Source organism: Pararge aegeria, chromosome 11, assembly GCF_905163445.1.
Source record: "Pararge aegeria chromosome 11, ilParAegt1.1, whole genome shotgun sequence".
Classification (NCBI taxonomy): Eukaryota; Metazoa; Arthropoda; class Insecta; order Lepidoptera; family Nymphalidae; genus Pararge; species Pararge aegeria.
The window spans coordinates 1,441,681-1,467,106 of NC_053190.1; the positions used below are offsets into that span (position 1 = coordinate 1,441,681).

Below are 25,426 nucleotides of genomic sequence, written 5' to 3' on the forward strand. Positions count from 1 at the left end.
TATGCTTACAATTGAATGATCAGCATAATAACAGAAAGTTCACGCCAATGTTTTTCTGCAGTCATCGACATTCCTACCAATGTCGACCATTTTTGAGAAAGTGTTGATCACTTTTGTTAAAATGGCTACTACTTTAGTGGCGAATGCGTGGCAAACACACCTGTCCCATTTATCGTTTTGTTCTTAGTTTTTTGTGCTATTTATTTGTGTTTAGTATAATATCAGTTTACTACTAACATTATTAAATTTTAAGTGTTTATTTATCACTAACATTTAATAGCTTTTGTTTAATTTTTTTTTCTGGGCAGGTTTGGGTATCGTAAGGTTTGGCCTAGGACGTAGGTAGCATTGTAAGACAGAGTACAAAGTCGTCAACAAAATGTTTTGAATGTTTGGCTTACATACATTAATCTGGAAAATGTCAACGAATGTAATCTGAGTAGGGCATAATGATATAGACATTAAATATCGACATTAGCAATAATGTACAAATAATAATCTTTTATTTTAAACCTCCATATCGTAAGATTTTGTATACCTAATGGTTGTATGGTGAGTGGAATATAAGCCTCTAGACTAAACTTAATTGATACAATATTTATAAATAGTAAATGAATAAGTACCTACGGCTTTTATATACTTAATAATTTAGTTTCTGTAGAGATTAATACGTTATACCTTAATAAATTCAACAGCATACATTGCATTGAACTTGTGGGCCACCATATCACAAATTGTATTGTCTGAATTTCTTGAACACTATTTTTGTTGTGAATAGTGGACATTGTCCCATTCCCTGCTAACCATCAGGATCGGGGTAAGTACAGAATTGTATTACCAACTAGATGTGACCTGCGGCTCCGCCCGCGTTACAGGACCCAGCCGTACTGCTACGTAGTCTACTCCTACCTCAATATATCAGATACGTACTTCAAATATACTTACGGTAGCCTCACAATATATTTTAAACAATATAGTTTTTGTAAGACAACATATTAGTCTATATAAACAAAAAGTGGATATAAACAGTCTACTTACAAGAAATGGTCATAAATTAGTGACATCTGCATATCGTCTGCAAAAGGTGCAGAAGTCATTTGTGGAATTATATACGCTTTTATAACATGATTCCTAAAGTAATTTCGGACCTTCCAATGCATAAGTTTAAAGAATGTGTTAAAACAAATTTATTACAGCGAGGTTACTTCTTGCTTCTGCCGGCTTCTTCTCGGTAGAATTTGCCTTCCGAACCGGGGGTAGAGTCATTACACACAGACAGACTTGACGTTTCAAAAGTGCTTATATTAGGCCTACTTGAAATAAATTAATTTTGAAAATATTAAGTTTTTCCAATCTTACTGGAAATGTCAAATATACAAACCTATGGTATCAAGCATATTCAGATAGTATTTTAACATATTTAAACAAACGACCGAGGTGTGGCCGCGAGAATCATATCTGTTCTTGCTCTTGGAGCATTAATCACCCAATACTTGCAACCTTCAATCATGTTAACAATGCCAATAGTAAACCGCCCTAGGAAAAACTACCGTTTTGCCTTATTTAAAATACTTTTATTCCTTTGTCTGCATTAATAATTTGGGGCTTATTAGCAGCACTACATATTATTACTTATTAGTCTCGCTGGGCAACGTTGACCGAAGTCATTAAATGAATGGGTCCGACTTTGGAAGTTTGAAAGGTTTCCATCAGTTTCTCTCAGCTCCTATGAATATCAAAGAATAGTAATCGTTAAAGAAATAATCGAATTCGCATGAGAAAGGTTAACCAAGAAAATTTCTAACATTATTTAGTCCTAGAACTGAAGTCCGCATAAATGGCGCAGCACTTTAAGTATTCAGAATGAGGAGTTCTGTCATCTATTTCCAATCATATTCATCAGCTCTTCACGAAATTTTGGGCAAAACTAAACTCATAGTAGGTAACCTAATCAGTACAAAAATGATTATTTAAATCGGTTTAGATTTTAAGAAGTTATGGTATAAAATCGTCCAACTCTCGATATCCGCTCTCCGAAAGGAACTGAGCTGAATTTCGGGATAAAAGTATCCTATGTCCTAACTAGTAGTATGAACTCAAATCGTGCAAAGTTTCAATTCAATTAATTATGTAGTTTCAGCGTAATGCGCGGCTAAGACACAGATTGAAAGACGGACAAAAATTACAGTATTTTTTAATGTATAAAAGAACCTAAATAATGTGCAAACGGGGTAAATTATCGTTAACGTTATGATAGGTATACGGCATGACAATTAGCCACGAATGCGTTGCTGAATAATTTATAGGGGTACTTTTTCTACATCGTAGTTTTGCGAATGTAACTGAAATCATTTAACTATCGCACCGTTGCTACCTATATAAACCTATAAGCACGAAAACGGCCGCTTGGCTTGTTGATATTATCGATCGCTCGCTGTCCACGCTACATCCATTTTGTATTGGGAAATCGCTTTATTTCGTGACATCAAAAGGAAATAACTATTTTTAAGAATAATGACGATCTTCCATCGATCGCAAGCTCAAAAATGTAAACCGGTAGAATATGTAGCGCATCTAGAAATGTATAAAAATGCTTAGATAATTTACGAGATAAAAACCTTTTCACTTAAGATATTTTGTTTGAATTAACATGTGATATTGAACGCGGAAGGCATAAATTAATAATGGAGGCTCAGAAAATTGTTTAATTGTAGATAACAGAAAAAATGTAGCGCACCTAAAAATAATTTTGATGTTACTGCACATTTTACGTACAAGTATTTGATTTGTTTAAAATAAATCGAATAGGAAAGTGAATATATTCGGTAGGCCATTTTTATTAGGGAACAGTGTTGCGAAGGGTGAATGTAGCCATGTCACCCCAATTTGAGTTCAATGAACCTAGCCTACGCCGGAATAGATAGAGGGTTCTCCAAATTGTAGATTTGAGTTTTTTGACCCACCCCAGCACCTCGTGTAAAGCAAAGTAGGTCATAATATGCATAAATTATTGCACAGTGCAGTGTGCAGACTAATTTGCTGAAAAAACAAAGTTTATTTTTTTACGGTAAAAAATTTCAATAAATATTATTATCATATTTAAATCTTGACTGCAATCGCACGATGGTAAATGACTGATGATGCAGCCTACGGCGGCCACCTTTGGCTTTGAAGGAAGCAGCTACGCTCTTTATACATCCATGTCCACTATTATTATTACGATCCATAATCTTTTAGATTGTTTTTATGCCGGCTCGATGGTAGAAAACTCAGGGCGGACCAAAATTATAAAGTTTCCAAGCAGAGCTTGCGACGATTTCCCAAACCTCACGTCTTGCATTTTCAATAGCCTCGTGGCCGGAGAGACTCCTGGCTCGAAAATTTCGTCGAGAGATCCAGGAGCAACCGTATCCAAGGGATTAAGCTGATAGGTATTTAGCATAGCCTTGCACAATCAATATACTAGACTACTTAGTACTTACATAAAATAAGTAATTCATTTAACGGGAATTTGGTTCATACGGGAAGTCGATATCTTGGAGATGTCTCTGTCGTTGAGATTTCTCATAAACGATAAAAATGCTTGGGTGTAAATTATTACTCTAACCAGGTTGCTTCTTTAACCGTTGTAAATGACAATGTGAAATGGTGATAACAAAAAAAAACAACCGGCTATGTTTATTAAAGGCTTCTTCTTAGACCAGGGCGCGTTTGGAACCCTCGTAAGTAGCTTTAGTTTTAAATCGACGAGTTTAGTTATCGCCATCGCCTCACTTCTATGTCATATTTAACATGTAATGTACGCATCTAAAGTGCCAACTATTTACCGATCTTGAGCTTCGTACAGGTTAAAAGCTGTTTCAAAGTGTAAAGTGGTAGGTACTTTACACCAAAACAGTTTTACCCTGACCTTATTAAAGATGTCGATCTTGAAGTTAGATGTAGGGGCAATGCTAAGGGGTGAATAAACACGATCGCATTTTGTACTTTCATTCAGTGGACAACAGAGTTTGGGTGTGGTTAAAGCAGAGCTCTAAAAGGGCAGGAAGTTCATGTGATACATATGAGTCAATGCTTTTTTTTTAACTATCGACGCAAAAAATGGTTTTAGTTGTTTTAAAGCTATACAGCTTTGTCTCGATAGACAGACTCTTTGATAGACTGGGTATGGATAAAATAGACTGCACATAAGTTCTAGCCTCAGTAATTCATTGCTCTGAGTTTCGGTACATTTTACGGCATCACTGCATAAGGGGACAAGCGGTTTTTATTTTATACATTGGAAAAAAAAATGGCGTGTTTGAATTAGGGAAGCACCTACATTGGAATAAATAAAGTCGTTGTGTTAGTACATATTATTATTTGACAATGACTCCCACCGATGTATCCGAGGTTTCTCAGCCGATTTGCGTGTTCATTTGTCAGGGGAAGTTCTCAAATACGCAATGCGTTATAACTAATTAATGTACCTTGTGGAAACTCCCCATATGGTTTATGTCGGGTAGCTAGGTGAAGCGTGACGCACTATATTAATATTCGAACTATTAAACATATCATCCATGTTACAGTCGTGTTTGTAGATATATTTAACTTTTACCTACTACTACTACTTACTACATAATTAATACATAACGTCGAACTATACAAAAATGTCACCGAGCTGTCTGTATGACCGTCTTTACGTCACTGATCTTAAGCATGTAGACGAAATGTGTTACAGAACACTGACAAGACTTTGCAATGAATAATAATTGTTAAGTTCAAAGTAAACAAATTGTAAACATTATTGTAGATATTGTAAAGTCAACATCTCCTGAGGATGCTCCGGTTTGTGAGCGAAACGTCCGTAGATCTTCGGAAATGTACCCTACATTGCCGAAGATCTGTTTGGTGTGGAGTAGGTGTAAGGATTGAAGAAATTATAAATTAAACCATACAGATTCTCCTGCTTTTCGCGGAGTATAGCAAATTAAGCTTAATTTTCATAATATATCATGGATTTCCGCAAAGTAAAGCCTTCTTCTATCCAATAGAAAGAGGAAAGATTATTTGTTTGTTTGTTTGTAATCGATAAACTCTGAACCGATCGAAGTACTGAACAGATTGTAATAATTCTTTCACAATTACATATATATTTGATTCAGAAATAACATAGCTAGGCCCTATTTTATTTCAGTAATAATTTTTTTAAAAAGGTGAGACAGAAGTAAACGCCTGAAAGTGTTCCTTTATACGTTTTATTTTAAACGAAGGATAACACAAATTTACTGTCTGGTGTGCGTAATGTAGAGGGTTTTTATAATTGATTAGAAATTCACCCTTTCTTTTAATGGAGAGAGACGAAAGATGATGCTTCGTATATCGGTACGTTTTTGCGGTGCTGGCTAATGCCCGTTTTCACTAACGAAGAACAAGGCAATAGCCTAATAAGGAACGCCTAATCTAAGGAGTTACATCAATATTTCACCAATATTTGTCAGTCGAAGCAACGCTTTTTTTTCTATTGACATCGCCTAAATCATTAGGCATTCGATCTAGGTGATTCCTATGTTTAGTGAAAAGGGGTATATTACTGATTGGCTTAGGATTGGTTAAATAATTAGCCACAGTTTAATTTTATCGAGATTAAAAATTAGTAGGAACCTATCGCCAGCTCCACCACTCACTATACATGCTTTATGCAAAGAAATATTAAGTTAGTATAGGAACGGTTTAGATCTTTACCTGGTTCAACAGAGGTACAAAAAACATTAGCGAAGTCTATGCCTATGAGTGGCAACAAGCGACAACTGTCACTTGTCACGCTTATGACAGGTGAAATATTATCAATGGACGTGTTTGTTTTTGTGCTACAATACTGTTCTCCTTTTATTTTGGTGAAAATAATCAAGTATTTACTTCTGTGATTTACTTCAAGAATTACACGTCGATTACAGGGCTAAACATACTTAAGTTTTAGTTGTAAATATTTCTATAATTCTAGTATTTCGGTCTTCGTTTGAGTGAATACTTGACTTGATTGGTCAAGTAATTATGGAATCTTTATCAAAACAAGAATTAATCTCAACAATAACTAAGCAAGCAGACCAAATCAAGCGATATGAAGGACGTTTACGAGGTAATACACTTCTTTATATACTAATTACAGTAAATTAATTCCAATTTTACTAAACATTTAATTCCATATTGCCTAACTATAACCTACGTAAATGTATTTTCAGACGTTGTTGCGGCATACAAAGGCCTTGTAAAAGAGAAAGAGGCCTTAGAAATAAGCTTGAAGGCTTTAAACAAAACTGAAACCACAGAAAATGGTATGTAATTCCTCTATAACAGGAGATATCAAGTAGGATATGGGGTTTAAACTTTCCACACAGTCAGTGGGGTAGCGAACGATGGTGTATTATAATTATGATTATTTCTCTCTCTCTAGGTTGTGTTCCTCATTGCTGACGATTGTAGCCTTCCACTTACAACCTTTTGGACGATTTTGTGCCATTTGTCTCTGCTTTTAGCTATGTTTAAAGCAATATGCACTTTGGTGTCAATAGCAGTGCGGATTTGATCTGACCAACAAATTAGGCTAAGTCCTCAATGTCTCTTTTCTTCCACTTTGCCAGTGACCACTATCTTTTCAAGGTTGTCTCCAACTCTTCTGGCAATGTGACCAAAGTACTAGAGAATCCTCTGAAGACAGGTTGTTGATAGCCTTCTTATAATTTTAAGCTGTCTCAACCCTAATCCCTCTTAGCCCCCCACCTGTGAACCCTCATAGCTTTACTATAAGATTATCACCAGCACTATACAAGTAAAATTATGTATGCATGCATTAAATGTGCCTTATCTATCTAACTAAATTTTGTCTGCATTCTCATAGGTCTGTGTTTATTATGATTTTTTACAAATCCTGAAGGAACTGTTTTCTTTAAAAGTAGCTTCACATAACTCTCCATCATTTCTACCAAGTATGCCAAAAATATATTTGAAAGGAAAAACAAAAACAGTAGGAAGGACAAATTAACAAACTCACTTTCATGTTTATTATTAAAATCTTAAAATAAGTTTGGGCTTGATTTGATATATAAAAGCATTTCTAAGTCTAAAAAAAACACTTATGACTTAAAATATCAAATATGACCAGGAAGTGTAATCATTTTAAATTCATTCATTTATTTTAATTTCTAGATATAGATTAGTTCTTGAGAAAGTTCTAACAAGTTTTAAACTATTCAATGAGAAAGTCACTTTAACTTTCAATTCATAAATATTTGAACTCATTTAGAGTTCCAATATTTATGAATTTGATTTGAATTAACATTTTTATGGCATTCTATTCTAATATTGTCATTCTATGCTGGGCTTGCTTAGAATATTGTATTTAAAGATTTTTGTATAAATTAAATCAATAAAAGCATTGTTTTTTCCTATCCATTTCCATAATATTTATATGTATTTATACTGAAATAAAAAGTCTCTCCCCTAAAAGTTTGCTCACTATCCTTGCATCAAAGTCAAATATTTCTTTATTCAAATAGGCACATAGATGGCACTTCTGATGCGTACATTACATATAACCCGATTGTGACGGCCGATTGGCGCAGTTGGCAGCAACCCTGCTTTCTGAGTCCAAGGCCATGGGTTCGATTCCCTCAACTAGAAAATGTTTGTGTGAAGAAGATGAATGTTTTTCAGTGTCTGGGTGTTTATATGTATATTATTCATAAAAATATTCATCATTTATCTTAGTACCCATAACACAAGCTACGCTTACTTTGGGACCAGATGGCGGTGTGTGTATTGTTGTAGTATATTTATTTATTTATTTATAAAATATGACAGAAGTGAGTTGATGGCGATAACTAAATTTGTCAACTTAAAATCTGTATCAATTACCACCGAGTGAGATTGCAGTCAAGGGTGGATTAAAGAAGAGTTCAAAGACTAACAATATTAAAACAAATTCTTTATAATAACTTTTTAGCATCTCAAGATTCTGTGGCCGCTCTTACACTGTCACTCTCAACTTTGACAGCGGAAAAGACTCGAATGGAAGAGGCATTCCAAGCTGACAAGAAAGTTACTAGAGAAAAGGTACGTCATTCGTAACAGTTGACTAAGATCAATCCATGAGACAATCTGAGGGTATTTGTGAGAGTGTGAGCTACCTCTCTTCTTTGTTCAGAAATGTGATATTGGTGCCAATTCTTTTTTACACAAATCTGTAAAGTAAACAGGTAAAAGTAGTGCAATCCCTATTGCACTGGGTTCTTTGTGGAAAATAATAAAACTTTATTTCATTTGGTTTCCAGATTTGTGTACTACAGTAATGACACCATTATTGCAGCAATAAATAAGAATAATGCTGCCTTGCATTATTTGTATTGGGGAAGATTTTTGATGTGTATTAACTAAAAAACTATATATTGGATAGAAGCAGGCGTTACTTTGCGGAAATCCATGATATATTATGAAAATATAGCGGTTTCGGAGCGAAATGTGCGTAGAAGGTACATTGCCGAAGACACTCCACACCAAACAGATGGCGTGGAGTGTTAGGATTGACGAAAATATTAATTCTTCATCAGTCACTTAGTACCCATAACACAAGCTACGCTTACTTTGGGGCAAGATGGCGGTGTGTATAGTGTATATTATATATATATATATATATATATAATTACGCCATACAGATTCTCCTGCTTTTCACGGAGTATAGCAAATTAAGCTTAATTTTCATAAAAAACTGATATTTTTCCAGTATGAAAACATTCTGGCACAAATGCGCGAAGAAACGAAGACCCTTGTGCAGCAGCATCTTGCTGAGGTGGGCAACCTAAAAGCTAAGATAGCCTACGAGATCCAGGAACGAGAGAAAGAGAGGGCAGATCAAACGGCTATGTTGAAGTGAGATACATTTTGATATTTTCCTTTTAATTATAATTATTGAGTTGAGAATATTTTATAACATTATGTAAGGTTCATTAATTTTTTTTTTATTATTATGTATTTCTTCTTGCCAGCAGTTTGTTGAGAAGTTTAATCCTCAATCTCCTATTATTAAATGTGGTTCAAATTTGACAGAGGCACCTTTTAAGTTACTCATAAATTCAATTTTTTCTTATCCTTAAAGTAATAATTCCCCCATTGGAAAATTGCTTGAAAATTTCAATTACAATTCAATCTTTTTCTGGAGTTTCTTAAATTAAAAAAAAGACCATAAGCGGAGTTTTGTGGGTATTACAGATATTATATTTAGTTAAACTAGCGAAAAATTTAAAATACCATTTCACAAATTCTTAAAATGGTCCGAAAATTTTCGGGATTGTTTTCGAGAGTGTATTCTACCAATAATAATTGAAAAAATGATCAAGTAAATAAAATAAGAAAGCTCAGAATAATTTCAGTACATACCATAAAACGTAAAAACGTTAAATGTAAACGTTGATAGCCCAGTGTTTAGCACTTTGGCTTTACATTTGGGGTGCCGAATTTGAATCCCAACACACAGCATCAATTTTATGTACGTTTGAAGCAACAACTTGAGAAAACCTGCATGCCTGAAGAGTTCCCCATATTCTCCATGTTCAAAGACGTGTCGAGTCCACCAATCCACACTGGGCCAGCGTGGCGGACTACAGCCTTAACCCTTCTCATTGTGGGACGAGATCAGTGGAAAACCTCTTTTTATAAACAATATTTATTAACTTTGCAGAGAATTACATATGAAGCTGAGCAAAGAAAGAAAAAGTAAGGAAAAGCTTGAAGACAAAGCAGTGCATAGCAGCGAAGCGCAGGGTGAGCACAATCTAATTAAAAACAAAGTGCTTTTAATATCTTTGCTATGATGTTACTACTGTACTGCAGTCTAAAAGAAATAAAATATTATAAAAATTAAGCTTAATTTGCTATACTCCGCGAACAAGCTATGAAGGTTCTATACGTGCATTGGTCTAAGAAGAAGCAAACACCAAACTTAGCCGGGTGTTCTTTCTGTTATTACCATCTCACATTGTCATTTAATTTTTTTTTAATGCATTCATTCACACCCAAGCTTTTTTTTATTGTTTATGTAATCCTTAAGACTATAATAGAACTTTTCTGTAAGGTTTTGCGTCTGCAGGAGAATCTGTATGGTGTTATTTATAATTTCTTCAATCTTTATACTCCACACCAAACAGATCATCGGCAATGTACTACGCACGTTTCGCTCCGCAACCGGAGCATCCTCAGGAGATGTTTACTTTACAATGAATAATTGTTAAGATCTGTGAAGTGGATCTGTTTGGTATACGGATTGAAGAAATTATAAATTACACCATACAGATTCTCCTGCTTTTCGCGGCGTATAGCAAATTAAGCTTAATTTTTATTATATATTATGGATTTCCGCAAAGTAACGCCTCGTATCCAATATTTAGAAATAAATAGCCTATGTAGTAACATGCTGAACATTTAGATATTTGAATGGTTAAGTATCTACTTTTTTGTTGCATTGAAGCATCCGGCTCCGATTTCATCTACTCTCACAAGATAGAAAAATGAATATTAAAATGTAAATTGTGGATGTTGAAAAAGAGCAATTACTGAGTTTCTTGCCGGGTTCTGCTCCGTAGAATCTGCTTTTATAACTGGTGGTGGTAGAGTCACTACAAACAGACAGATTTGACGTTTCAAAAGTGCTTATAGTGTAAGTCTACTTGAATTTTGCTTTTTTTTTTAATTCAATCTATATTTACAGCATCTCAGGCGGAATTAGAAAAGCGAGTACGCGATCTCAACAGTTCTCTAGAGGCTTCACAAAGAAGGTTACATAGGGCGGAAGCTAGAACGGTCGAGACTCCGGCTTTGCTTGTACGCTTGCAACAGAAGCTGGCATTGCTGGAACAATCACATTCTATAGCTATACGAGAGGTTAGCTATTTTCTTTTTACACGTTTTTTATTAGATTAACCTGTATGTTTGTTTGTGTGTTTATATGTTTGTAACCGACTCCTTTGGTCAAATTCAAATTCAAAACTTCTTTATTCATGTAGGCCTATCACAGGCACTTATGAAGCGTTCGTACATATATATTTATATAATTGTAAGGGGATGGTGATAACTTCGTTCGCCAACTTAAACCTAAAGCTACGAGGGTCCCAAACGCACCCTGGTCTAAGAAGAGCCCACAACAAAACTTAGCCGGGTAATTTTTTTTTTGTTATCACCATCTCACAGTAAATTTATATATTACGCTATGAAGTTTTTTTTTTTTTTAATGTTTATAGACGAGCGCTTGACTGCAATCACACCTGATGGTAAGCGACGATGCATCATAAGGTGGAGCGCTTTTGTCTAGAAGATGCCTATTCACTCTTGATTTGAAGGTACTCATATTGTAGGAACTGGGGAAAATGGAAGCTGGAAGCTTCAGATCCTAGCGGTGCGGATCAGAAACGAAGATGCGAAGCGCTTCGTACGCGTCCGCGGTATATCGACCACGTAGGGATGCAGATCGGTGCCCTGCGGTTCGATGTTAAAAAGGCGAGGGGGGAACTATATATTTGACGGCCCAGTGGCGCAGTGGGCAGCGACCCTGCTTTCTGAGTCCAAGGCCGTGGGTTCGATTCCCGCAACTGGAGAATGTTTGTGTGATGAACATGAATGTTTTTCAGTGTCTGGGTGTTTATCTGTATATTATAAGTATTTATGTGTATTATATTCATAAAAAAATATTCATCAACTATCTCAGTACCCATAACACAAGCTACGCTTACTTTGGGGCTAGATGGCGATGTGTGTATTGTCGTAGTATATTTATTTATTATTTATATTTAGATCAAATAGTTCTAAAGGATGTTATTATAGTTCTGATATGATGAATGAATAATTTCTTATCAATGTATTGCACAGGAGCAAATAAAAGCGAAACGAGCAGAGGAATCCGCGCGTAAAATATGCGCGCGACAAGAGGACAGGGTCGCGTTACTGGAGGGAAAGCTTGCTGAACTGTCACAGACGATTGGGGAGTACGACCTGAGGAGGAGACACGACCAGACCCTTATACAGCAGCTGAGGGACTCTCTCAACGGGCGACTGATGGACAAGATCGCCGGAAGTAGTGGGAATGGTAAGTGACTAATGGTGCCATCTTTGAACCACTTTTTTTTTTTAATTGGCTGACCAAGCAGGTATCTGAGGTGATAGGAAAGCCATCGCCTATAAACACATCAACACTTGTGCTAGGACTACATCCTGTTATGTGCCCGGGAGTGGTGACTGACTAATAGTACAATTTTTTTTTTAATTGGCTGATCAAGCAGGTATCTGAGGTGATAGGAAAGCCATCGCCTATAAACACATCAACACTTGTGCCAGGAACACATCCCGTTACGTTCCGTCCTGTGTCCATAAACCTGAGGCGTAGGTGTAAACCCTCATGTACCTGATACCTGATTGAAGGTACCGGTACATCGGTAACCACGCCCTTCAAATCTAAAAGCTTAAAGAAAAATTCTATTATAATGTTAAGGATTACTTAAACGATAGAAAAGCTTGGGTGTTTTGCTCTAACTTGGTATAACTCCATAGCTTAATATTAATTTGACGGCCGAGTGGCGCAGTGGGCAGCGACCCTGCTTTCTGAGTCCAAGGCCGTGGGTTCGATTCCCACAACTGGAAAATGTTTGTGTGATGAACATGAACGTTTTTCAGTGTCTGGGTGTTTATATGTATATTCTAAGTATTTAAGAATATGATTCATAAAAATATTCATCCGTCGTCTTAGTACCCATAACACAAGCTATGCTTACTTTGGGGCTAGGTGGCGATGTGTGTATTGTCGTAGTATATTTATTTATTTAATTTACTGTGAGATGGTGATAACAGAAAAAAAAAATCGATCGAGATCGGCTCACACTATTTTCCTTCCTCAAAGTTCGACTGATGGACGGGCGATTGACGCAGTGGGCCCTGCTTTTTATGTCCAAGGCTTTGGGTTCGATTATCACAAGAAGAAAAATGTTTGTGTGATGAACATGAACGTTTTTCAGTGTCTGGGTGTTTATCTGTATATTATAAGTATTTATATATATTATTTATAAAATAGTAATCAGTCATTCTAGTACTTATAAAAAGCAACGCCAAAGCTACGCTTATTTCGGGGCTAGACTGCAATGTATGTATTGTCGTAGTATATTTATTATTTTCAAATTCAAAATAATTTCAAATTTATTTATTCATGTAGGCCTATCACAGGCACTTATGAAGCGTTATTACATAAATGTTTACATAATTGTAAGGGGATGGTGATAACTTCGTTCGCCAACTTAAACCTAAAGCTGAGGGTTCTAAACACGCCCTGGTCCAAGAAGAGCCCACAACAAACTTAGCCGGGTAAATTTCTTTTTGTTATCACCATCTCGTAGTAAATTTATTTTAAGCTATGAAGCTAGAGCAATTCACACCTAAGCTTTTTTATCGTTTAAGTATTCCTTAACATAACAATATGATTTATCTGTCTTAGTTTATTATACCGTCTCCAGAAGTCACGTGACAAGTTCAAATTTCAAAATTCATTTATTTCAAGTAGGCCTTAAAAGCACTTTTGAAACGTCAAGTCTGTTTGTTTGTAGTGACTACCACTAGTTATTTTCACTATTTCCAGAAGAGAGCCAGAAAAGCGAGACAGACAACGAAAAGTTGGCCGACAGCGAATATTTACACACATTGATAGACAAAATACACATTTTGAAAAAGGAGCTAATAGCCGAAAATGAGAAACTGGGCAATCCGATAGATATATCAACAGTCTTCAAACTAGATGGCTATGAGAACGTCCACATGAAGTGTAGGCAGGAGATAGATAGTTTGAAAGTTGAGTTTGAGAGTTACAAAGTACAAAACGCGAGAGTTCGAGAGAGTGGCGAGGAGGTGGAGAGTGAGATGGAGGATTTGAAGAGCGAGATAGCGATGCTAAAGGAGAAAATGGAGACTTATGTACTGCTGCTGGAGGAAGAGAAACAGGATAAGGCTGACTCGTTGAGGCTTCACGAGGAGGTAATTTTTTTTTAATTTTCAATTTCTATAAAGTGCGACAAAAACAAATTTGTCCTTCTTTTACACTCTTATTCAAAAACCATTCGGCTCGATTTTTGGCATAGAGCTAAACGGTCGGAGCGTAGCTTTGGCTACTTTTTATCTCTAGTACAAACGGTTCCCACGGGATTTAAATAAGAAAAACTAATAAACGCGGACAAAGAACGCGGGACGCAGCTAGTTATTAATGTAAAAAAAATATATATATTTTTTTTTGTAAAATAAATAAATTAATATACTACGACAATACACACATCGCCACCTTGCCCCAAAGTAAGCGTAGCTTGTGTTATGGGTACTAAGATGGCTGATGAATATCTTTATAAATAATATACATAAATACATAGAATATACATATAGACACCCAGACACTGAAAAACAATCATGCTCATCACACAAACATTATCCATTAGTTGGAATCGAACCCACGGCCTTCGGCTAAGAAAGCAGGGTCGCTGCAAACAGCGCCAATCGGCCGTCAAAATTACAGTGTCGGTCTGTGATTTCAAAATAAAAAAGCGGTGATAGTCGGGTGGGTTTGACTTCGGTTTCGCATTTGGGGTCACGGATTACGATCGTTTTCGTTAGCTAGTCCATACAAGACTCGAAACATGCAAAGATACCACCCGGTGTCTTAGTCGTGTAACACGGCCTAAGCCTCCCAGTCATACCACTCCTACTCGGCCAGTCCGGAGAAATTTCAGAAATTATAAATTGCGTACGCCGGAAGTTCTTCAGTCAAGAAGGACTCAGCCTTCTTACTTACAAAATGAATGACTGAATATACTTTTATTGCACACCACTAAAAGTACATAAAAAAGAAAAGTATATTAAAACATCGTAAGTATAAAATTTGGCGTCCTTATCGCTTCATGGCGAAGTAAATAAATTCAGAAAATAGGTGCACAATATATACATATAAACTAAAAAAATTCATTACTAAAATGAAATATAATATACTAGCTGAACCTAGCGCCATCTCTCGGGCTGATTTGTGAATCTTAACCATCCAGGGTATACCAAATAGTTCATTGAAATCAGTCCAGCCGTTTAGGAGGAGTTTAATGACACACACGCACACAAGAAATATATATATAAAGATATAAAACATATTTCATTTTTAATATATATAAATCCACAGCAATCAAAACTGCCGAGAGGTTGTCGAAAGTTGGGTGGAGATTTACTAAAAGTAATAAATGTCTTATTACAGAAACTAAAAAACCAGAGGGATTATCACAAGGAGGTGGTATCCGATCTCAAAACTCGAATACAAAGCTTAGAGAAACAAGTTCAGACACAGAGAGATAGATACGCGACTCTGTTGGAAGAGACCGACAACTACATTCGCTCTAGAAACGACCGTTCCAGGAAAGTCAGCACTGAAGAAGGTTGGAAGGAGGGACATGGGATGTTAAACGTAAGTTGTCCGTAAATAGCCCGGTCAAAATTCAAAATTCAAAATTCATATTTTTTTTTATTACAATTGAGCCCTTGATTGCAATCTCACCTGTTTCTAATCACCTTCACCGGGCTAATCTGTCAGGGAGTATGGTAGTCACCCTAATCGGTTTCTACGCGACATCGTATCATCAAGTGTGCCTAATATAAGCACTTTTGAAACGTCAAGTCAGTCTGTTTGTAGTGACATGCATAAATATACAAGTTTCCTGTATGCGAGACGTACTAAACTTGCATAAACGAAACTTTCGACCTGTATAAGTGTAGTACTTAACTTGCATAAACGACACTTGTTTCCTGTAGGTTTACGAGACGTACTAAACTCGCAAAGACGACCCTCGTACTTGTGTACCAGACGTACTAAACTTTCATAAACGACACTTGTGTCCTGTATAAGAGTAGTACTTAACTTGCAAAAAAGACACTTGTTTCCTGAAGGTATACGAGACGTACTAAACTCGCAAAGACGACCCTCGTACTTGTGTACCAGACGTACTAAACTTTCATAAACGACACTTGCGTCCTGTATAAGAGTAGTACTTGACTTGCAAAAAAGACACTTGTTTCCTGAAGGTATACGAGACGTACTAAACTCGCAAAGACGACCCTCGTACTTGTGTACCAGACGTACTAAACTTTCATAAACGACACTTGCGTCCTGTATAAGAGTAGTACTTAACTTGCAAAAAAGACACTTGTTTCCTGAAGGTATACGAGACGTACTAAACTCGCAAAGACGACCCTCGTACTTGTGTACCAGACGTACTAAACTTTCATAAACGACACTTGTGTCCTGTATAAGAGTAGTACTTAACTTGCAAAAAAGACACTTGTTTCCTGAAGGTATACGAGACGTACTAAACTCGCAAAGACGACCCTCGTACTTGTGTACCAGACGTACTAAACTTTCATAAACGACACTTGCGACCTGTATAAGAGTAGTACTTAACTTTCATAAACGACACTTGCGACCTGTATGCGAAAAGTACTAATATTTCATAAACGACACTTATTTCCTGTATATGAGACGTGCTAAACTTTTATAAACGACAATTGCTTCCTGCATACGAGACGTACTATATTTGCATAAACTACACTTTCATCATGAATACGAGACGTACTAAACTTGCATAAACGACAACTGCTTCCTGTATACGAGACGTACTATATTTGCATAAACTACACTTTCATCATGAATACGAGACGTACTAAACTTGCATAAACGACAACTGCTTCCTGTATACGAGACGTACTATATTTGCATAAACTACACTTTCATCATGAATACGAGACGTACTAAACTTGCATAAACGACAACTGCTTCCTGTATACGAGACGTACTATATTTGCATAAACTACACTTTCATCATGAATACGAGACGTACTAAACTTGCATAAACGACAACTGCTTCCTGTATACGAGACGTACTAAACGTGCATAAAAGATACTTGCTTCCTGGATACGAGACGTACTAAACTTGTAGTTCAAAAGTTCAAAATTCATTTGTTTCAAGTAGGCCTAATACAATCACTTTTGAAACGTCAAGTCTGTCCGTGTGTAGTGACTCTACCACCGGTTCGGAAGGCAGATTCTACCGAGAAGAAGCCGGCAAGAAACTCAGCAGTTGCTCTTTTCCAACATGAACAATTTACATTTTGCATTTTAACATTCATTTTTCTATTTTGTGAGAGATGAAAGCGGAGCCGGATGCTTCCAAGCAACCTTGTCATTAAGAAACTCATCAATTGTATAATAACCTCGCTGTAATAAATGTGTTTTAACACATTCTTTAAACTTATGCATTGGTAGGTCCAAAATTACCTTAGGAATCATATTATAAAAGCGTATACTCAATCCCACAAATGACTTCTGCACTTTTCGCAGACGATATGCAGATGTCACTAATTTATGACCATTTCTTGTAAGTCGACTGTTTATATCCACTTTTTGTTTATAAAGACTAATATGTTGTCTTACAAATACTATATTGTTATAAATGTAATGTGAGGCTACCGTAAGTATACCAATTTCTTTAAATTTTTCACGGAGGGATTCACGTGATTTAAGTTTATATATTGACCGTACAGCTCTTTTCTGCAATATGAATATAGTTTCAATATCAGCAGCTTTGCCCCATAAGATCCCGTAAGACATCACACTATGAAAGTACGCGAAGTAAACAAGTCTTGCTGTTTCTACGTCAGTAATCTGTCTAATTTTCCTGACGGCGTAGGCAGCCGAGCTTAGTTTACCTGCTAGTGTATCTATATGGGTACCCCACTGAAGCTTACAATCCAAGGTCATGCCCAGAAAAACTGTGGAATCTTCCATTTTTAGTGATTCTCCATTTATTATTATATTTTTATTAACTTTCTTTACATTTGGTAAAATAAATTCCACACACTTAGTTTTTTTTGCATTTAAAAGTAAATTATTGACAGTAAACCAGTGCGACACATGCGACATAGCACGGCTTACATCGTCAGAGTTGTCTCTACCTCTATCAGTTTTAAAAATTAGAGATGTATCATCAGCAAACAGTACAATGTCACAGGTTTCACTGACATGGTGTGGTAGATCATTTATATACACCAAAAATAGAAAGGGACCCAAGATTGAACCCTGTGGGACACCCATTGACGTAGCCGACCCCTGCGACTTAATGTCTTTTATGCAAACCCTTTGGGTTCTGTCACTGAGATAAGAGGCAACCAAATTTAGTGCAACGTTTTTGATACCATAATGGGCTAGTTTAAGAAGCAAGGTTTTATGATCGATACAATCGAATGCTTTGGATAGATCACAAAAAACACCAATGGCATTCTGCGAACGTTCCCAGGCATCGTACAAATGTTTTAAAAGTTTAGCGCCTTCATCCGTGGTGCTACGACCTTTAGTAAAACCGTACTGCTCCGGATGTAGTAAGTTATTTACATTGAAGTGATTCAAAAGTTGATTTAATATAATTTTTTCAAAGACCTTACTATAAAAGACACTTGCGACCTTGTATAAAAGACACTTGCGACCTGTAGAAGACACGTACTTAACTTGCAAAAAGGACACTTGTTTCCTGTATTAGATACGTACTAAACTTGCATAAAAGACGCTTGCGACCTGTATAACAGATCTACTTTACTTGCATAAACGACACTAGCTTCCTGTATACGAGACGTACTATATTTGCACAAACTACACTTGCATCATGAATACGAGACGTACTAAACTTGCATAAACGACACTAACTTCCTGTATACGAGCCTTACTAAACATGCATAAACGACAACTGCTTCCTGTATACGAGACGTACTAAACGTGCATAAAAGATACTTGCTTCCTGGATACGAGACGTACTATATTTGCATAAACTACACTTGCATCATGAATACGAGACGTACTAAACTTGCATAAACGACACTAACTTCCTGTATACGAGCCTTACTAAACATGCATAAACGACAACTGCTTCCTGTATACGAGACGTACTAAACGTGCATAAAAGATACTTGCTTCCTGGATACGAGACGTACTAAACTTGTATAAAAGACGCTTGCGACCAGTATAACAGACCTACTTTACTTGCGTAAACGACACTTGCTTCCTGTATACGAGACGTACTAAATTCGCAAAGACGACCCTCGTACTTGTGTACCAGACGTACTAAACTTTCATAAACGACACTTGCTTCCTGTATACGAGATGTTTTAAGCTTGCATAAACGACACTTGCTTCCTGTATATGAGACGTACTTTACTTGCATAAACGACACATGTTTCCTGCATACGAGTAGAGAGACTACTGCGAGAGTAGTTTTGGTAATATGCGCGTTTCGGTCTTTTATCTACAATAGGGTTTACTTATGACAAACCCATGAGTAAACAAAATATGTTTTGAATTTATATGGAATAATAAATATGCTTTTTTTGATTTTATATTTTTACCGGGTATGAAATATACTTTGCAATCTTCTTGACAGCCGATTGGCGCAGTGAGCAGCGACCCTGCTTTCTGAGTCCAAGGCCGTGGGTTCGATTCCCACAACTGGAAAATGCTTGTGTGATAAACATGATTGTTTTTCAGTGTCTGGGTGTTTATAGGTATATTATAAGTACGTGTATTATATTCATAAAAATATTCATCAGCTATCTTAGTACCCATAACACAAGCTACGCTTACTTTGGGGCTAGATGGCGATGTGTGTATAGTCGTAGTAATCTTCAATATAATTTCGTTATTTTCTTAAACGTTGTATAGAGATACGTTATCACCCTGCCACTCATGTCACTATCTTACAATGCTTTATTATTTCAGGACGGATCTGCACCGCCACATATGCTGCATTATGCCCACGAGTTGGCCCGAAAGGATTTGGACATTACCCAGTTGAGAAGGGAGAAACATATATTGGAAGGACATTACAGGTTTCCATTCTTTTTATTATATTTAATACTTGCTAGACTACGCTTTGCTATGACTCGTTTTGATAAATCCGTTTAGATATATATATATAGACAGTTGAACACTTTATTGTTAAAAAAAAAACATACAAGATGAGAACTTTTATACTGTTAATGATTTTTTACAACATAATGACCTTTGTTACATTTGACTCATGACTTTTGACATTCATGATTAAAATTTTACTTTTCAATTATTGTTTTCTGTTATATTCTTTGCATGATGCTTCGATTTTATTTTATTATTATTATTTTTCTTAAATTGTAAAACCAACAGTTGTAATAACTAACTAACAGTTTTCCACAGATAAGTTCTATATAAACAAGGGTACCTGGTAGAATCCAGCAAATTTTTATTATTGTATAAATGTTTTGTAATAGCCAAACCCCCCAAACGCGAGGAACAAGAGAGGCAAGTGATTCCAATGTAAACATGTCCTACAATAAACGCCTTAAATATATAGATATACATTCGAAGCGGTGATATATGGTACACACACAAACTTACGTCGCTTATTATTAAAAAAAAAAACAAATTCATTTTGATTTCAGAGACTGCCAACGTGAGGCGACCATAGAAAAGGAGCGGTTCAAAGAGGTTATAAGGACACTAAAGGAAGAAATTGACAGGTAATTTAATGCTACTTTAGTTTTGTTATTTCTCATAATACTAATCTCGCCTGGTGGTCGGTCTCATATAGTACTTATTTATTTATTTATTTACTTGCATCCATGCCTTTACATAGTCATGAGGCCATGTCAGGGCGTAGCGATAAGTAATAGTTTGACCCTTATTTATATTACAAATACACGAATTCAGGATTCTAATAAGTGTTAGTAGAAATATATCTTTTGATTATTTATTTATTTTTTATGTACCATAAATTGTGATTGTGAACATAAGATACATGAAGTGTACAAAGGAAAGCTTATCTCTATAAGAGATCTCTTCCAGCTACCCCAGGATGTGAGTAAGATGATTTAATTGTGGTATAGGTCAAATAAAGGTACAATATACTGCATACATAATAACTACAATAAAATTTGTAGATACTATATTATATACAAAATACATGAAAACAATATAATAAATATTTATATAATATAATTTTGCATATATATTAGATGTAAGAAAAATTATTTACTATCGATATTCGATATTAACTATCGAATTATTTGCGCGATATAGCAAATTAAGCTCAATTTTCATATTATCATGGATTTCCGCAAAGTAACGCCTGCTTCTATCCAATACCCTAGTTTTTGATAATATTCATTGTTTATGCTACAGATAAAATAAATAAATAAATAAATAAATATACTACGACAATACACACATCGCCACCTAGCCCCAAAGTAAGCGTAGCTTGTGTTATGGGTACTAAGATGACTGATGAATATTTTTATGAATTATATATACATAAATACTTAGAAAATACATATAAACACCCAGACACTGAAAAACACTTAACGCTCATCACACAAACATTTTCCAGTTGTGGGAATCGAACCCACGGCCTTGGACTCAGAAAGCAAGGTCGCTGCCCACTGCGCCAGTCGGCCGTCTAAAATAATCGCCGGGTTCGCATTAAAACTTCTATTGTTTAAATTCCAGATTAAGGAGAATCCAGTCAAGGGAAGGAGCCAATCTGGAATATTTGAAGAACGTAGTTATGGCGTATCTCATGTCGACGGACTACGCGGGCCGCAAGCACATGCTAAACGCCATAGCTGCTGTATTGCACTTCACTAATAACGAGAGGAAAATGGTCTTTAACACCCTTTAAATAAACATCATAATTGCCTGGCCACTAAATTGAGATTTTTTTTTTATTCAATAGAAAATGGTTTTTATTTACCGTGTAATAAAGTTAATTTTAGCTTGACGGCTGGCGTAAGTCATCTCAACGATCTATGCGGGCCGCAAGCAAATGCTAATGCCCGTTTTCATTAAACCTACGAAACTCTTAAATTAGATGCCTAAAGATTTGGGTGATGCGTATAGAAAAAAAACGTTTCACCAACTCTTAGATGATGGCTAACTACGTTTGGTACCATCTAAAGTTATGACACCGATTCGGCAGTGCGTAATGTTAAGGGAACTTGTAATTGGCAGATGAAAATAATAAACAGTCAGTTTTTTTTTTATGTAGGTTATTAATAAAAACACTCACTCGTACGAAAAATGAAAAAGGTGATAATAAAAACATAAAATACCTAGAATCATAGACAAGTTAGGTTATATGAGTTACCTAGTGAACCTAATTACTTAAAGGTAAATGTATGACTAGGAATCTTCTTTGATTACGCGTTACTTACTTAGGCATTACCTTGTTCGTTGTTAGTGAAAACGGGCATAGATGCCATAGCCACTTTATTACACTCGACTAACAACGAGAAGAAAATGGTCTTTGACACCCTGTAAATAAACATCATAATTGCCTGATTTAGTGATTAGGTAATTATGATTTTTATGATGTTTATTGAGATTTTTTTATTGTTTAATGAAAAATCGGCTTTATTCAATTTTGAATAAAGTAAATATTCGTATGACTTTTGGCGTATGTAATGCGAATGTACTACGCGGACTTAAAGCATATATATGCTGAATGTGATAGCCGCTGTGATACACTTCAGTAACAAATAGAGGAAATAGGTCTTTATCTGAATTTAAATAAAGATTATAATTGCCTGATCACCAAATTGTGATTTTTTATCGCTCAATAGAAAACCGACTTTATTTAATAACGCGTAAAGTAAATATTTACTTGACGCGTGATTGCATGACTGTTGGCGTATGTGATGTCAGCGAACTACGCGGACCGCAAGCATATAAATCCTGAATGTGATAGCCGCTCACTGATACACTTCACTAACAATCGAAAACGGTATTAATTGCAAAAGAAATAAAGGTTATAATTGCCTGATCACCAAGTTGTGATTTTTATTATTTTCAAATAAAAAAACGTCTTTATTAACTTTTGAATAAAGCAATTATTTGTTTGACTGTTGGCGTATGTGATGTCAAGAAACACTTTAAATAAAGATAATAATAACTTGGGCGTCAACACTTATTGTTTAAGGGCAAACATGTCATGTGTTGTCATCTTTAAGTTCTCGTCAATACGGTTTATAATAGCTTGAGCAACACGTTTTGCATTAAACACACCCAATAACGAAAATACTACCCTACGAAATGTTTTGTATTTATAAGGCTGTTTAAATAATTATTATAAGTTACCTTATATTATAACATTCCTTGTGTAAAAAATATTGAAGTATTTTTAATAAAAATATTATATTAAATTCCTATATATATTTGGTTTAGTTTTATTTAAAACTAGCGTACCCAGCCCGCTTCGCCGGGCTAGATTTTGCTTTATTTATTTACAATAATCTTACATCATTAAATTTTTAATTTAAGTGTCATAATATATTAAATCATATATTTCTCTCCGTATTCATTTTCTTCTATTCTCTTCTCGAGCGGGTGAAGATCATTATCTACACCCATCAACACCCAACAATAAAATATCATCATAGTAACTAAAAGCTGTATTTGACAGCTTGACAGTTCAAAAGTAGGAGTCAACAAACTTTACAGGATTACTGGCGAGGTCTATCCGGAGATTCCCTGAAAGTTTCATTGAAATCGGTCCAGCCGTTTCGGAACATACCCACACACTTGATCTTTTATATATATAGATATAATGCAATAAGATAGCCCCTGATTACAATCTCACAAGGTAGTAAATAAGCGACGATGTAGTCTAAGATGGCTTTAATAAAAAAATTATAATAGAAAGGCAAAATCTCTCGTTTACATGTTTCTTTTTAGTTGTCCTAATCCTAAGGTTGCCTGGCAGAGATCGCTACTTAGCGATAAAGCCGCCTTTTGTATCCTACTACATTCTTTAAGTGTTTTTTTTTTGTTATTCTGAATTATGTGATGTACAAATAAAGAGTATAAATAACTAAATAAATAAAATCTATCCAAATGTTTAATGTTTGCTGAATTATAACGGTAACCTATAGACTTTCGGTTAGTTGAATAAATCGTTATTTAGCAGTATTAGAGCTTTTTATGACAGCTCGTCCGGGGAAGTAATAAATAAATATACTACGACAATACACACATCGCCATCTAGCCCCAAAGTAAGCGTAGCTTGTGTTATGGGTACTAAGATAACTGATGGATATTTTTTTTGTGAATAATATACAGAATGCAGGGTCGCTGCCCACTGCGCCAGTCTGCCGTCAGAGAAGTACTATCGCCGTGTTTATTTCTGCCCCTAAGCGGCATTGTTGCAATGCTGTGTTCCGGTCTGAAGGGCGTGGATGCCGGTGTAATTACAGACACATAAGGCGTAACAACGACGCCTCGGGTTGATAGACACAGGGCAACAATTAGCAGGATGTGTTCCTTGCATGACCTGGGAAGTGTTGTGTGTGTGACATGAATAGGCCATGGTTTACCATTTAAGATCTGCCTGGTGGTCGGTAGTTGGTTAGACTTACTAAAAATCAAAAACGACTTGACCTATTTGGCTAATTTATGCCTTGAAATACTCGTTGAAGTCTAGGTTTAAACGGTGGGAAAAATTCAATTATATATGATAGAATAGAATAGAAATAGAATGCTTTATTGGGCACAAAGAAACAAGCACAATTATAATGGTATACAAAAAGACACATTGAATGATCCAAGCAATTGTTACAGCAATCTGTGGTTACATAAAAAATTATATAGAAATTGGAAAACGATATGTAGAAATTGGAAAACTTCTGCCCCTATACTAGGATTTAACCTGTATTATAGGAGGCAGTGCTCTTCAAGTGCAACACTTAAGAATAGGTACATATTTATAATTATCTTTATGATAAAAGTGAACAAATATTCAGGTATAGTTTTAGGTTTAAATAGCAATACAAAATGTAATTATAGTGGTTAGTGTCTAGTGCGCATATGTTGGTATGTTGAATGTATTTTGTGTGTGTGTTTTTGTACGTGCGTCTGTGTTGTGAGAAATTTAAAGGAACGTATGTTAAAGAATGAATGATAAATGAAGAATGTGTGATAAGCTTGTCTCAAAAAATATACCTTATAGCAAAGTTATTTCAAGAATTTTAATAACTTTTCAGTTTCGTTATAGGACAATGTAAACAAGTACTTAGTTACATCTTTACATTGTCCTTCTTTTGCATTTAATTTTGTTAAGAGGATAAACAAATACTAATTTATTAATTTTATTGTATACGTGCGGTCCAACAAAAAGGCTAAATTTTTTAATGAAACAGGTTTTATATTTATGGGTTTGTAAACAAATATTGTGTTTTCTTCGTTTATCTAAAGTTTTTGGGTCAAAGGTTAAACTACTGTATTGTTGTATAACTATGTTAAGGATATATATTTGTCGTACTGTGAGAACTTTAG

The 25,426-nt window shown here is 35.6% G+C and overlaps 1 protein-coding gene across 1 annotated transcript; it reads left to right on the plus strand.

Moving 5' to 3' along the window:
* The first annotated feature begins 5,844 nt into the window (after nt 1–5,844).
* LOC120627533 (GRIP and coiled-coil domain-containing protein 1) lies at nt 5,845–21,808 on the plus strand. Its single transcript, XM_039895537.1, has 13 exons — nt 5,845–5,890; nt 5,984–6,118; nt 6,222–6,314; nt 7,982–8,091; nt 8,759–8,904; nt 9,713–9,795; nt 10,739–10,911; nt 11,893–12,109; nt 13,646–14,037; nt 15,290–15,496; nt 19,847–19,956; nt 20,545–20,622; nt 21,608–21,808. Exons 2-13 carry the CDS (start codon nt 6,034–6,036, stop codon nt 21,777–21,779), a joined length of 1,866 nt encoding a protein of 621 aa, XP_039751471.1. The 5' UTR covers nt 5,845–5,890; nt 5,984–6,033; the 3' UTR covers nt 21,780–21,808.
* The last annotated feature ends 3,618 nt before the right edge of the window (nt 21,809–25,426 follow it).